Here is a 16,469-nt window from a genome sequence, read left to right as displayed (position 1 = left end):
TTTGCTTTTGGGTCCAAAGGCCTAATGTGTCTCTTTACCTGACAATGAACGGGCGATATAAACCAAATAGAAACTGATAATTGTGCACGACATCAACATTTCAATGAACTGAGTGATGAGGACGAAGAATGTGATTGAATTTAGAATAATAGTGTAAGAATTGCTATTCCTCTGTTCTGCACGCACACACGAAAAATGCCACATATTTTTTTGTTTCTACTTGGTCAGAAGAAGCTGTAACTGGACTGTAGCATATTACTTACTAAAACTGTTGTTACACTAAGGTTTTTATTCTAAGAGAAACGAAAATGTTCAATTATATTACATGATATTCTTAAGATATATGTGTTGACTGAATATAAGCAAGAATATAAGCAAGTCTGCTAAATAATCAAGCGCAGTTATATTATCTCGGCACCTACATAAAGCTGAGTGACTCACTCATTCATGGCTTTGGATCAAAATAAATAAGTACCAACATTCTTTCTGATGGTCTTTAATAAAGAAATGTTTTTCGTTTTCCTGACCTGGATGCCATGTATTATAGTCTCTAAAATGAAAAATATTACCACCGTCTCTTGTGCATGTCATTTTCCTTTCATAATGCATCCTTATTTACAAAGCGATTATTATTATTAGATATTCTCATAGAGCAGATTTGCCCTAATGAAAAATGCCCCTTAGATACTGTATGAATTCGGAGAGCAGAAATGATTAAATATTAAAACTTCTTAGGGATAGCCCCCTTTTTTTCAAATTTTCGCCTAAAATGACATACCAAATCTAACTGCCTGTAGCTCAGGCCCTGAAGCAAGGATATGCATATTCTTGGTACCATTTGAAAGGAAACGCTTTGAAGTTTGAAGAAATGTGAATTGCATGTAACACAATAGATCTGGTAGAAGAAAATACAAAGAAAAAAACAACTGTTTTTTTTCTACCACCATATTTGAAATGCAAGAGAAAGGTCCCAGTTCCAGCCATCACTCTGGTTGTAATTCCGATGGTGTCCACAAGATGGCAGCAGTGCATGTGCAAAGTTTCAGATGGATAACTTGAAGTATGAGCGAACTACATGACATTTAGTGTGAAGTCACCCAGGTACATTTAAAGGAGACATTTGCATTCATATTACATTTTTTTGCAAGAATATCGTCAAATCTGTATACTTGGACTTTGATTTAGCTTTTCCAGTATTAGTAGCCATATTATAAGTTCAACATTTGCAAAACAACCAGTTTTCATAACTTCATATCTCTGAATATTCTTATAATTTTTGTCCAAAAGGAAAAGGCATGCTGTCGTAAAAGGTTAGCATCTACATTTTGTTACAGATACAGGGTTATACTCCCACAAAGCCCAGCTCATTAGCTATCTAGCTAGCTTTGTTTGACCCTGATTGGTGCTTATTTGACAAAGATACAGTCGATCAAATGAAGACCGGCCACGTCATTAGCGTGCCATGAAGGCATCGCTCTCTGACCAAATTTAGTGTCCTATAGGATATACTACACCCCCTAATGATATAGTGAAGTCTGGTTACATTCTAGGATCTCTGAGGAATACATACAAACGTGATTTGACTGGTTGAAACAACGTTTAGGGTTAGATTTTTACAGATTCCTTTCTTTGCAAATTGAACAAGTGGAAATTAAAAATTGATCGTGCATGCTATATGGACCTTTTTAGGATATGAAAAATGATTTTATCTAACAAAACGACACTTCATGTTATCTCTGGGACCCTTTGGATGATAAACCAGAGCAAGATTTCAGAATGTAAGTACACATTTGACCTTCAGAGGTGAATTTATCAAACCTATCGCGGTGAAAAAAGTGTTTTGTTGTTAGGAGCTCTCCTCAAACAATAGCATGGCATTTTTTCCGCAGTAATAGTTACTGTAAATTGGACAGTGTAGTTATATTAACAAGAATTTAAGCTTTCAGCCGATATAAGACACTTATTGTTTCTCTAAAATGTTTGCTCGTGCCACAAGGCGCTGCATGATTTACAACTGTCTTGATTCGACCTCTCACTAAAGGCGTCAGTCATACAAAAGTTATACTTAAATCCGAACTGGATTTAATGAAAAATGACTTGAAAAGCGTACATTTGTAAATCCCAAACTAAAAGTAATTGGAAAGGTAGATACAAATTATTTGTGACATTGTGGTTACAATAAAGAATGTAAACAAGATATTGTGTTTTTATTTACAGTAGTGATGGACAGCTGGAAGAATTTTGAAAACACGTTTTCAAACACTTGTTTTTCCACAAGTGTACTGTAGTACTGTAGCAGGTGTAGCCTATCATGCATACAATATTTCATATTAGCAGGACAATAGGCTCTTCATAGTCTGGCTACTGTAGGTGTGAAAATCCCCAAATTTGCAATGTATTCGATGCTTAAGTACTCTAAGGTGTTACATTTCTAACTCAAGACCTCAGGCAACCGCAAAATGTCGGAGAGCCATATAGATTGCAAAATAGTTGGGAAGAGATTCCATGGCACATGGTTTATCAATTGACACACAACCTTTCATAGCCCGGCTGCTGTAGGTGTGAAAATGACCCAATTTGGCACTAACAGTTCTTCATCAACATCTTTATGCTTTCATTAACAAAATAACGAGAAAAAAGACATTCAAAATGCAGATGTTTATTTAAACTATATTTTAGTTGCGCTTCCCCCCAGCTCCACGACCACGGGTAAAACCTTGCTGAGATGATCAATGTATTTGTTGTATTGTTGTATCGTCAATTTCTCAAGCCAAAACATCTTGATGGCCTTCACCAGTTCATCTTTGCTTGTAGGCTTGGCAGTGTTACGGATGAATGTTTTCAGTTGATGCCAAACAAGTTCGATCGGGTTTAAATCAGGAGACCTACAGGTAGAGATGAAAAATATATTTTTAGATATACTGTGGCCTACCCTAGGTGTTGTATGTCATTTATTTATTTATATTTATTTTACGACATAAAGGTCTACTTATTCTGCTTGTGTCTTGACCCATTTTATGCCCTCATTTGCAACGCAAACCAGGGCGGCAGTATGTTTTGGGTCATTGTCTGCATTTGGAAAATGAAAAAATGTATTTAGCATAACAGCCAACATTAGGTACAATACTAGGAATATAAATGTAAATAGGCCTAAACATTACAAAATATTACTATAATCCTACCTTGAAAGAAAGGATGTGGTTCCAGAAACATCTCTCTGACTGTCACGACTTCCGCCGAAGTCGGTTCCTCTCCTTGTTCGGGCGGCGCTCGGCGATCGACGTCACCGGTCTTCTAGCCATCGCCGCTCCACCTTTCATTTTCCATTTGTTTTGTCTTGTTTTCCCGCACACCTGGTTTACATTCCCTTATCATCTACGTGTATATTATCCTCTGTTCCCCGATGTCTGTGAGTGTAATTGTTCGTTACATTTATTGTGTGACACGTCAGGATGGGTTTTTCCGGGTATTGTTTCAACCTGTGGTATTGTATTGTTGTCCTTTATTAATTGTGACCAGTGCGCTATTTCACTGTGATGCTGTTGCGTCCGACTTTTGCTTCTGCCAATTAAAGTGTGCCTGTTCACTCATCTCTGCTCTCCTGCACCTGGCTCTAGTTGACCAGTTGCACACACGTTCTGACACTGACATAGGTTCCAGCATATCTCTTGATGATTTCTTCCTCAACGAAATCTCGAGCGATGATACCTGAAAAAGGAGGCAACAGTGAATTATTGTGGAACACATAGCAGTCCATAAGGTGTAGGATACAACATTTTATGTGCCTTTTGCTTTGCAAATAGATACATTTACCACCAGAATTCAAATATCAGCCTGGTCCCTGGCGAGAAATTGCCTCCCACACATGGAGGTTGAGGGGATGCTTGATCTTCTTGCTTGATCTTCTTTTTTCTGTAGCAATTTTGAGCAAATTGCTCAAGGGCCACGGTTGATTCGTCTGTGAAGATGGTGTCATTGAATGTCTCACCAGCTTTGATCCATGCCTGGGCTTGCAGGAGGTGAAGGTCTTTGTCAGACGAATCATTTGGTCGAAACTACAGAACAGTACAAAACAAGAGAACACACATGGTTAATGATCTGAAAAAATATATATTAAATGTCTTATTGTGTGGACTATTGTGTGGACTATTCCATAAGTCCACACAAGTTTCTTTAACTGTCTTCTGTGATTAGAGCGATGTTGATGTTGTGCCGTGATGACTGCAGATTACAGATGGCCTTTGCTGAGTGCTCATCATCTTCATCCATCAGTGAGTCGATCGCTTGAATAGTCTTACTGGAAATGTAATACAATGTAAAAATGTGCAGCATACAGTAAAGACCAGCAGTCGATTGATTTAAGCATTATTTTTAGCATTATTAGGCCTACTTTACAGTATTGTAGCCTACTGAACCTGTTAATTTCCCCGGGCTTTCACGTTTGACGTAACACAGGCATCTGATGATAGTGTTTGCGAATAGCACTTTCGTGACCAAAATCCCCAAGTCTACCAGTATTTTTGAAAATAGGTCGAGAGAGAGAGAGGTCGAGAGAGAGAGAGGTCGAGAGGTTGAGAGAGGTCGAGAGGTCGAGAGAGGTCGAGAGAGGTCGAGAGAGAGAGAGAGAGAGAGAGAATCAAAACACGTGGAATATAGCAATACGAATGTTAATATGCAGTGCAGATCACCTCCTATTACCCTTCTCAGAGTTTTAAGAATTGTGTGTGTTCAATTATTTGTGACATTGTGGCATTTAAAGCATATTGAAGATAGAAGCAAAAGGATTTGAAGCAATAGCCTACCCGCGTGTGGTCAACTATTTCAGCACCGTTACGCACTGCTCTGAGACAAGCATGGGGATTGGTCTTGATAAATCAATGAGATTATTATTTTCACTGAATCTCCATTTGGGTATTGGTTAGACTACAATTAGGGTGTGGAAATGTTAGGATTATTTTGCTCTTACTGTAGCCTACTCCCAACCTGTCATGTTGTACAGTGCCATTATGGGCTATTAGCAGGACAATAGGCTCTTGCCAAGAAGGAGGGTAGGGGGAGAATTGTATCGTCAAATGTATTTCTTTGTTAGGTTGGCTGTATCACAACCGGCCGTGATTGGGAGTCTCATAGGGCGGTGCACAATTGGCCCAAGGTTGTCCAGATTTGGCCTGTGTAGACCACCATTGTAAATAAGAATTTGTTCTCAACTGACTTGACTAGTTAACCTGTTGGGGATAGGGGGCAGTATTTGCACGGCCGGATAAAAAACGTACCTGATTTAATCTGGTTATTACTACTGCCCAGAAACTAGAATATGAATATAATTATTGGCTTTGGATAGAAAACACCCTAAAGTTTCTAAAACTGTTTGAATGGTGTCTGTGAGTATAACAGAACTCATATGGCAGGCAAAAACCTGAGAAGATTCCTTACAGGAAGTGCCGTCTCTGACCATTTATTGGGCTTCTACACTCTCTTTATTGAAAACTGAGTATCTCTGCTGTAACGTGACACTTCCTACGGCTCCCATAGGCTCTCAGAAGGCGGCAAACCGCTGAATGATGTCTTTGCAGGCCCTGGCTGAAAAACATTAGCGCATTTGGATGGTGGTCGATCAGAGGACAATGAGACTGAGGCGCGTGCACGAGGCAACACCATGTTTTTATTTTCTCTGTCTTTGAACATAAACAGGGTTTCCCGGTCGGAATATTATCGCTTTTTTACGAGAAACATAGCATAAAAATGTATTTTAACCTCTCTAGGGCAGGTGGCACCAAATCGTCCCACCTACGTAACAGCCAGTTGAATCCTGTGGTGCGATTTTCAAATACCTTAGAAATGCTATTACTTCAATTTCTCAAACATATGACTATTTTACAGCTATTTAAAGACAAGACTCTCGTTAATCTAACCACACTGTCCGATTTCAAAAAGGCTTTACAACGAAAGCAAAACATTAGATTATGTCAGCAGAGTACCCAGCCAGAAATAATCAGACAATCAATAATTGTTATGCTTTTTGTGAACGTTTATCGTGAGTAATTTAGTAAATTGTTAGTAAATTCGCCGGAAGTTTGCGGGGGGTATGCTAGTTCTGAACGTCACATGCTAATGTAAAAAGCTGTTTTTTGATATAAATATGAACTTGATTGAACAAAACATGCATGTATTGTATAACATAATGTCCTAGGTGTGTCATCTGATGAAGATCATCAAAGGTTAGTGCTGCATTTCATCTCAGAACGACTTTTTTTCTTGTGGCAGGTAGGCCTGCATTTGCTGCAGCATAGTCTATGCTATGATAAGGACAACACAACGTATTTCATTTAACTGTTGAAAGAGAGAAAGGAATGAAGCAACAATAGAGAGAGAAAGAGGAGGTAGGCTAATAACATTAGGGGAAATATTATGAAAGGTATACAGTGCATTCGGAAAGTATTCAGACCCCTTCACTTTTTCCACAGTTTGTTACGTTACAGTCTTATTCTAAAATGGATTAAAACAAATTATCCTCATCAACCTACACACAATACCCCATAATGACAAAGCAAAAACAGGTTTTTATACATTTTTGCAAATGTATAAAAAAATAAATAAATGAAATATCACTTTTACATACAATACCAGTCAAAAGTTTGGACACCTACTATTTCAAGGGTTTTTCTTTAGTTTTACTATTTTCTACATTGTAGAATAATAGTGAACGCATCAAAACTATGAAATAACACAAATGGAATCATGTAGTAATTAAAAAAGTGTTAAACAAATCAAAATATATTTTACATGAAGGCCTGATTCACGCAGTCTCCTCTGAACAGTTGATGTTGATGTGTCTGTTACTTGAACTCTGTGAAGCATTTATTTGGGCTGGTAACTCTAATGAACTTATCCTCTGCAGCAGAGGGAACTCTGGGCTTTCCTTTCCTGTGGCGGTCCTCATGAGAGCCAGTTTCATCATAGCACTTGATGATTTTTGCAACTGCACTTGAAGAAACTTTCAAAGTTCTTGACATTTTCCGTATTGACTGACCTTTGTCTTAAAGTAACAATGGACTGTTGTTTGTCTTTGCTTATTTGAGTTGTTCTTGCCATAATATGGACTTGGTATTTCACCAAATAAGGCTATCTTCTGTATATCACCCCTACCTTGACACAACATGACTGATTGGCTCAAACGCATTAACAAGAAAATAAATTTCACAAATTAACTTTTAACAAGGCACACCTGTTAATTGAAATGCATTCCAGGTGACTACCTCATGAAGCTGGTTGAGGGAATGCCAAGAGTGTGCAAAGCTGTCATCAAGGCAAAGGGTGGCTACTTTGTTCCATTGTCCAGAAGAGAGGTTGCCTGGAAGTTGTTCTAACTTCGGCAAGACTCCCGCAGTGTGGCAGACTATGCGGTGGATTTCCGCACGTAGGCAGCTGAGAGTGCCTGGAACCGGAAGCGCTGTTCGACATGTTCCCGGCACGGAGTATCGGAGGAAGTAAAGGACGAGCTTGCAGCACGGGAAATACCGACGGATCTCGACTCGCTCATCGCCTTGACCATTCGGATAGATGGGTGACTACGGGAACGAAGGAAGGAGAGGAGATTCGATTTCAATCGCCCGCCCAAGGAGTCCACCTTGCCTCCAAGGCATCCCGGAAGTCCCCGAAGGCTCCGTTGCCGAGAGAACCCGAGGCTACCCGAGTTCCCCCGAGAGTCTCCATAGTCTGCCGTTTCACCTCTTCCCGAGCCAATCCAAGTAGGCAGAGCAAGGCTGTATCCAGCCGAACGGCTATACAGGCTTCACATTAAGTTGCCTGTATTGCGGGACTACTGGTCATTTCTTTTCCTCTCCCCTTACTCACACCCCTTTTCATGCCATTTTGTTGTTGGGGAACCAGTCGAAATCTCTCTGGGTACTCATCGACTCTGAGAGCTTTATGCATGCTACCCTGGCGTCCGAGCTGGGCAACCCCACTCAGTCCCTCTCCATTCCCATGGACATTAGAGCGCTGGACGGGCGCATGTACAATTCCACCCCCATCAACCTACGTGTGTCAGCGAACCACAGCGAGACGATCCAATTCCTGCTTATTAAGTCTCCTCAGGTTCCCGTGGTATTGGGATTCTCTTGGCTCCAGCGACACAATCCCCTCACTGACTTGTCTGCTGGTGCCATCATGGGCTGGAGCCTGTTCTGCCATGGTCATTGCCTGAAGTCAGACCAGCCTGCCCCGGGACGTCTTCCTGGGGGTTTGGAAGTTGCTACGGACCTCTCCGTCATTCCCGAGGAGTACCAGGACATCCGGAAGGTGTTCATTAAGGCACGGCCACTTCGCTTCCGCCGCACCAAACCTATGACTGCGGGATTGACCTTCTTCCAGGCACCACTCCACCCCGGGGACGACTGTACTGGGTCCGGAGACCAAGGCTATGGAGACCTACTGTACATTAAGGACTCCCCCTCCGGCGCAGTGTTCTTCTTTGTGGAGAAGGACAAAGCCCTGCACCCGTGCATTGACTACCGGGGCCTCAACGTCATCATGGTGAAGAACCGCTATCCGCTACCACTCATCTCCTTGGCCTTTGATAAGCTCCAGGGGGCCACCGTGTTCTCCAAGCTGGACCTATGGAACGTCTACCACCTGGTGCGGATACTGGAAGGGGACAAGTGGAAGACTGCCTTCAACATGGCCAGCGGTCACTACGAGTATCTGGTCATGCTATTTGGCCTTACCAACGCCCCAGTTGTGTTCCAGGCTCTGGTTAATGATGTTCTCTGCGACATGTTCAACCGGTTCGTCTTCGTCTACCTCGACAACATCCTCGTCTTTCCCACTCCGCCCAAGAACACGCGCTCAACGTTCGACAGGTTCTCCAACGCCTCCTGGAGAACCAGCTTTTTGTGAAAGCAGAGAAGTGTGAATTCCATCGCTTCACCTGCCGTTCTGTACCTGTCTGACACTGCCCTGGATTACTGACCTCTGACTGCCCTGACCCCGAGCCTGCCTGCCATTCTGTACCTTACTGACTCTGCCCTGGATTACTGACCTCTGACTGCCCTGACCCCGAGCCTGCCTGCCATTCTGTACCTTACTGACTCTGCCCTGGATTACAGACCTCTGCCTGCCCTGACCCCGAGCCTGCCTGCCATTCTGTACCTTACTGACTCTGCCCTGGATTACTGACCTCTGACTGCCCTGACCCCGAGCCTGCCTGCCATTCTGTACCTTACTGACTCTGCCCTGGATTACAGACCTCTGCCTGCCCTGACCCCGAGCCTGCCTGCCATTCTGTACCTTACTGACTCTGCCCTGGATTACTGACCTCTGCCTGCCCTGACCCCGAGCCTGCCTGCCATTCTGTACCTTACTGACTCTGCCCTGGATTACTGACCTCTGCCTGCCCTTGACCTGTCTTTTGCCTGCCCCCTGTTTGGTCAATAAACATCTGTGATTCGAACTGACTGTATCTGGGTCTTATCCTGAGTCGTGATACGTATACATAGTTCTTATGATTATGTTGAAATTAGATTGATGTAACCTGACTAACAGGTTGTTAAGTCAATGTATTTAAATTGACGTTTTACCCTAATCTCAACTTTTACAATGCTGGTTGAAAATAGATGAAAACAGTGCTGGTTGATAACTTTTTTCAAATCCAATGTATTTTCCACGTTGATTCCATGTCACAATGCTTTGAAAAATTACTTTGAAACAACAGTGATTCAACCAGTGTGTGCCCAGTGGGAACTTGCGGTGAAAGAGACATGTGAATGAATACGTTGTAATGTGACTCCAAAAGCGGTCAGTTTCAAAATCAACACATTGTACATAAAAAAACACCCAATGCATAACCAGATTGAAAACATTAGTGCATCACATGCTTTTTTTATTTCGTCCAAAAACATGGCATTTTGACCACTTGTTACAAAAAAATGTAGTTTAAATAAAATAGCAAATCTACAGTTTAATGAGGTAAAAGCAGAGTCATTTAAGGCACGTTTCTCAACTGTTATTATTATTACTTCTATATTTTATGCTCAACTTCAAACACCACAGTGATTCTGGAGGAACAAAAAACGAAAAGGAGTAGCTTTCCTCAGGAAAGTAATTTTACATATGCACTCATTAAATTATACAATTTGAGTATGTTAAAAAACATGTAATTTCATAGTAATGAGTTCCAGATACCATGTGTCTTTCTTCAACATGTATATGTAGCCTACCCTTAGTAATACTGTATATTAAACCATACATTATTTCTTGTTTCATGCTGGTAGTAATGCAGTACAAGTACACACACTACACTTAAATGAGTCATCCATTTTACGCCTCGGCTAAGCGTTATTAAAACAACCGTTTCTAAGCTGCATTGATGAGAGAGAGAGATCTGTCTGGATCCAGGGTTCAGTGCGGTTGTCTGTCTAAGCAAAGAAACATTTGAGGGACATTGTGGGGTGTTTCCAATAAAACAGGACTTGTCTTTTGGTCAGTGGTTAGAGCTCAAAATATGGACAGACCACATTTCTGTCAAGGCCCTATAGCACCTCCAAAGTCATAAAAAGGTGATTACTCATAACATAACCTCTTCCCCTTTTTAAAACCATAGGATTGCAAAAGCAAAGCAAACTGAGGAGTACCATTTGAAGGGAACATTTATGAAATTGTGGATTGAGTCATTGTAGACAGCATAACATTTAAACCGATAACACATTTGTTGAGTAGATGAGTATATTTTACTCTAATGGCGCCGATCCAAGCACACACAATTTCTAGGTAGGGTTTTATGTGTGGTCGGAATGGTCCAAATCATCTACACTTTGTTATTGCACAATACTATAGTGTTTTCAAATGTAAAATCCAAATCTGATGACCAAAGGATTCCAAATCTCTCAGGAAAGTAAGAATTACACCATCTATGTCTATATGTTTTAGGGGGCTAGATATATAACAATACTAGAGATGGCAAACTGAACATTATCATACAAATATACATAAGATAAAGATAAGTATGAGATAATATACACTACCTTCAATTGGTTCGGTATAACAAATAATGTTGTCCTTCTCATACACAGTTCTACCAGTTGCTGTATGGCAATGCCTTAATATTACATGCAACCTGCATTCATTACAGTATGTTCTTTTTCGTACTTAAGTGAGGAATGACGATCAACAAATATTGAGCCTTGGCAACCATTGGTTGTTTGTCAGCCAATAGCAAATGCAGATAAATCCCCATCCGTGGCCAAATCCAATAATAACATGGCAACCTGAACTTTGAGGATAATCATTGCACTCTGTCAGGACAACAACTATATAAGTGGCAGCAAAACCGTATACTGAGCCATACTTTTTCTCAGAACTGCCTTTGGCGACCGCAATACATATAAGATCAACATTTTATATTGAAAGTGACCTTGTAAGCTGTAAGCTTGTGGTTTTTCCTCTCCAGAAACGATCCAGAGAGACTTATGTAAAAAAAAAACATCACGTCATTCCAAATGTATTAGGCTATATAGGAATAAAAAGCATGAAATACAAAATTGTTCATTGTTCCAATGTCTTTGTGCAACACCTCTATAAAAATGTGTCTATCTCCCATATGTTTGTGAGGACATTCCAGATGCACAGAGTTCATAGGGAGTCATGTAGTGTGAAAGAGTCTATGCAGTCTCTCATGTAGTCTATGGGTAGTCTACTTATACAGACAGAGCTGCGATGTTGCAGTTAGTTCCCAAAAAGGAGAGAAGTCCAGTAGTCCACAGGCCTGGGGTGAGAGCTGAGAGGTGAACTCTACTTGAGTTTATGCCTCAAATATAAAAAAGAGCAAAGCAGTATGTCCTCCAACCGCAGCAAGTTCAACACTCACAGTTCAGCTATGTGATAAGACGGGACCCCTCTCGTTCCACAAGCCCTCTTCTCTCCAACCACACTTCCAGGCTGACTCCTGGAGTACAGTTACCAAGCAACAGCCAGGTGGTGTAGAGTTCACCTCCGCACAAACTCCAAAATCGTTACGGTGAGACAATAGTAACAGGGTAAAGCAGGAAGTGTTCCTCCCAATATAGTTGTCCCATTGGTCTAGCAGAGAGCGTGGGCAGAAGGTCTAACACTACATCTGAAATGGCACCCTATTCCCTATATAGTGCACTAATTTGAACCAAGTATTGCACTATATAGGGAATAGGGTGCCATTTCAGATGCACTTGATGTCTATGAGAAGTCCAGTGGTCGAATCATCATGGTTGTTGCTCGTAGCGAGTAGCTGGGACCCTTAAAGTAGTGCCACTTGATGCCATTTAGCTTCCCGACGTGTTGCCCTTTGGTGAAGTACATTCCGTTGAGGTTGGACGGGCCACAGGCGTCGAACCACCAACCTGGGCAGAGTAAGAACGGGGCGGGCCGGGGGGGATGCAGAGGGAGAGAATGAGATTTTTTTTTAAACCCCTATGACAAAAACAGACATTAGTGTGTATGAAACGCTTAAAGAAGGACCGTAAACTTCACATTGAATTTCTCTGTTCTGGTTCTGTAATGTTGAACCTTGACAGTGGGCCAATGTGAACTCCAACACTAGCAGTGGTTCAGACATAATCACAAAGGTATCGGGTCACTGTGGTGTAGGTACACAGGGGATGCCGATACCGGTTGTTAACCACTTTTGGGATCTGTTTACACCCAATGGTATTTAGAGAAAGAGTAAAGGTGCATGGGCTCAAATAGGCTCTGTTGTGAATGGCATTTGTAAGAATTGCATTTCCTACATATGATGCTGTTGCACCCCTTTCTTCTTCTTGCTTAACCTTTGCATGTACTTTTTATCCTCTTACTAATTTCAGCAAAATATATTGCTAGCACCAAATAGCACATGAAAATGAGCAACACAAATCTTTCCATTTCAGGGAGGCATAGTGTGGCTGGTGTGACGTGTCAATCGGAGATTGGGGCATAGCCTTCCCTCAGGCCTAAATGTCAGTGCCAGTTTGGGCTGTGACATTTCACAGAAGACCTACCATTGAGTCCCACAGTTAGTACCGCTGTCCTTGTCTTTAGCATGGGTGTCACGTTGATAAAGGTTTCCCATTGGTTCCCTGTGACTTGTGTTTCCAGGGCCGAGCTTTTACTATCTTGTAAAAACAGCTGCCCCTGCTAGAAACAGTTGGTGATCTGTTTCCAGAACCGGATAGTCTTTTGTCATTGTCACCTCAGTACACTAGTGAACATTCAGTAGGTCTGGGTTAGGTCTGTTCAGTATGACTGTACTGTATGTATGTACAGTGCATTCGGCAAGTATTCAGACCCCTTGACTCTTTCCACATGTTGTTACATTACAGCCTTATTCTAAAATTGATTAAATACAAAAAAATCCTCATCTACACACAATACCCCATAACGACAAATGGAAAACAGGTTTTTCTAAATTTTTGCAAATGTATTTCAAATTAAAAACTTAAATATCTTATTTACATAAGTATTCAGACCCTATATAAGATCACATAGTTGACAGTGCATGTCAGAGCAAAACCCAAGCCATGAGGTCGAAGGAAATGTCCTTAGAGCTCCGAGACAGGATTTTGGAACCACCAAGACTCTTGCTAGAGCTGGCCGCCTGGCCAAATTGAGCAATCGGGGGACAAGGGTCAGGGAGGGGAATACTTATGTAAATGTGATATTTACGTTTTTTTTATACATTTGCAAAAATGTATAAAAGCCTTTTTTTGCTTTGTCATTTATGGGGTATTGTGTGTAGATTGATGAGTAAATCAATTTTAGAATAAGGCTGTATCAAGGGGTTTGAATACTTTCCGAATACACTGTATGTAGGTCAGTGGAGGCTGGTGGGAGGAGTTATAGTAGGACGGGCTAATTTTAGTGGCTGAAATGGAGTACATGGAACGGAGTCAAACATGTGGTTTCCATTTGGTGTATGCGTTTGATAATATTTGATTTATTCCATTCCAGCCATTACAATGAGCCCGTCTTCCTATAGCTCCTCCCACCAACCTCCTCTGATGTAAGTAATTACCATACTTCAACAGACCCTGTTAAGACTGACCTTACTTTCTTAATCTTTTCCTCCTCTTTGGTTACTAATGTTTTTCTCAATGTGTCTATTTCCCCCACCGCTTACTACTGCACTGATACTATGTAAATATTAGTAGAGTGAATATGGTTAAAAAAATCTAAGTCATTGCTCTGCTAAGCACACTGCTGGATTGTGAGACTGGCTGGTTGAATGAGGAAAATATGCGGTCCTTAGATCGGGGTGGATAGAATTGCCCGATCACCAATGTTGTCTTGCTTCTCCTGCCATCGACCATAAGCGGTCTACAAGCCCAGACCTCCACTGGGGAACTGTCATACAGTGACTAGGGTCCCCACTCTCCACTGACATTTTGAAATCTCCCTGACACTTGGTGCCCGGCTCATGGACATTTGTGGTGCTCATTTGAAACCCCTAATGTGCTGTTGTGTGGAGTGGTGGGTGCAGAAGTTAGAGGATGCAGTAAGCTCCACACACACACGCCTCATTACTCTGTACTGTGGTACAATGCCACATGCACAGGTCCGTGCCAAAATAACCCAACCAAGTGTCAGGGTTTGAGCTAGGCGGAGTCATGCTGGTCTTGTAGTAGAACCAAGTTCTCTAGACAGTTGACCAGGATGCATTACTATACGAACAAAAATATAAACACAACATGTAAAGTGTTGGTCCCATGTTTCATGAGCTGAAATAAAAGATTCAGAAAATGTGTTTACATCCCTGTCAGTGAGCATGTCTCCTTTGCCAAAATAATCCATCCACCGGACAGGTGTGGCATATCAAGAAGCTGATTAAACAGCATGATCTTTACACAGGTGCACCCTGTTCTGGGGACAGTAAAAAGCCACTCTAAAATGCACAGTTTTGTCACACAACACAATGCCACAGATGTCTGAAGTTTTGAGGGAGCATGCAATTGGCATGCTGATTGCAGGAATGTCCACCAGAGCTGTTGCCAGAGAATTTAATGTTCATTTCTCTACTATAAGCCGCTTCCAATGTCATATTAGAGAATTTGGCAGTGCGCCCAACCGGCCTCACAACCGCAGACCCCAGGTAACCACCCAAGCCCAGGACCTCTACATCTGGCTTCTTCACATGCGGGATCGTCAAAGACCAGCCACCTGGACAGCTGATGAAACTGAGTCTTTCTGTCTGCAATAAAGCCCTTTTGTGGGGAAAAACTCACCCACTCACTCACTGCCCAGTCATGTGAAATCCATAGATTAGGGCCTAATGAATTCATTTCAATTGACTGATCTCCATATATGATCTGTAACTCAGTAGAATCGTTGAAATTGTTGCTTGTTGCATTTATGTTATTGTTCAGTGTAAGATGAATCTTCCTTTCTGCCATGACGTGGTGGTTTGTGGGGACTCTTCTTGTGCCATCTCTCAGTGTGGTGCATTATGTGGTCTCCCCTGCCCGATCACTAAATAGCACAGGAGGTTGGTGGCACCTTAATTGGGGAGAACGGGCTCCTGGTAATGGCTGGAGCGGAATCGGTGGAATGGTGTTTGATGCCACATGGTGTTTGATGCCATTCCATTCGCACCATTCCAGCCATTATAATGAACCGTCCTCCTCTCAGCAGCCTCTACTGCTAAATAGTGCATTATGGGTGAAGTAGGCAAGAATTGTCTTTCTTTTTCGGCATCAGACCTGCCTAATTCTCACTTGAAACATCGTTTTTTGTGTTGATTAGGCTAAATGACACATTATTTTAACATATGACCCCAGAGTGACCTGTTCTTTCAATTTGTAGTCTATGACATTTCAGATTTTACATATGATTATTTATCCCTAGGTAGTTTGGATGTAGTAAACTACTTTTTCAAAGTAACTTTAAGGGTAGCTTTAGTGTAGCTTATCTTCTTCCATTGTGACGTAACTGGTAGCTTGGTAAACTATATTTTCAACACTGCAGTGTGGTGCATTATGGGGACACTGGTACTTACCCCCTGTGAGCATGAGGGCACACTTGCACATGCAGTTGTCATTGTCCATGTCCTTGGTGCTGAAGTCTGCCCCGTGGATCACCATACTGCTCTGCCTGCCCGCTGTCCCACTGTGACTCTTCAGGAACAGTCTGAGAGGAGGAGGAGGACAGAATACGGGGATTGAAGGGAGAGTGGGAAAGAATACAGGAAGAGGAGGACGGAATAGAAGAGGGGGTTTAGAGGGAGAGAAGACATAACACACTGTAAGAGACCTCCTGAGAGAGTTATATTTTCAGCAGTGATTGACTGTGTGCATGTGCTCTGCAAACAGTCTCTTCACCTGAGTCAACATAAACGCATTAGAGAGAGAGAAAAGAGGGAGAAGGGTCGACAGAGTTGTCTGGAACGTACGTTTTTCACCTGCAGGGCTCAGAGCAGCCATTTATAGTATAACAGGAGCAGAGAGACCAAAGACCAAGTCATTAAGGGC

General features: G+C 41.9%; 1 protein-coding gene across 5 annotated transcripts in view; it reads right to left on the bottom strand.

Moving 5' to 3' along the window:
• Window positions 1–2,405: 2,405 nt before the first annotated feature.
• LOC115175995 (angiopoietin-1) overlaps window positions 2,406–16,469 on the bottom strand; it is an 80,058-nt gene continuing 65,994 nt past the window's right edge. For 2 of the 5 annotated variants that reach the window (XR_003872136.1, XR_003872133.1), the window contains exons 8-12: window positions 15,998–16,128; window positions 11,022–12,371; window positions 3,814–4,055; window positions 3,183–3,708; window positions 2,406–3,069 (exon numbers count right to left, since the gene is read on the bottom strand). Coding sequence is in view for 1 of the 5 variants with exons in the window: in XM_029735704.1 (XP_029591564.1) it covers window positions 12,208–12,371; window positions 15,998–16,128 (295 nt within the window). In the remaining 4 variants the exon portion in view is untranslated. Of the gene's footprint in view, window positions 3,070–3,182; window positions 3,709–3,807; window positions 4,056–9,850; window positions 12,372–15,997; window positions 16,129–16,469 lie in introns of those variants that run through there. The other 3 variants (XR_003872134.1, XR_003872135.1, XM_029735704.1) reach the window with 3 other exon arrangements.

This window comes from Salmo trutta, chromosome 36 (genome assembly GCF_901001165.1).
Source record: "Salmo trutta chromosome 36, fSalTru1.1, whole genome shotgun sequence".
Classification (NCBI taxonomy): Eukaryota; Metazoa; Chordata; class Actinopteri; order Salmoniformes; family Salmonidae; genus Salmo; species Salmo trutta.
This window is presented reverse-complemented; position numbering and strand designations above follow the sequence as displayed.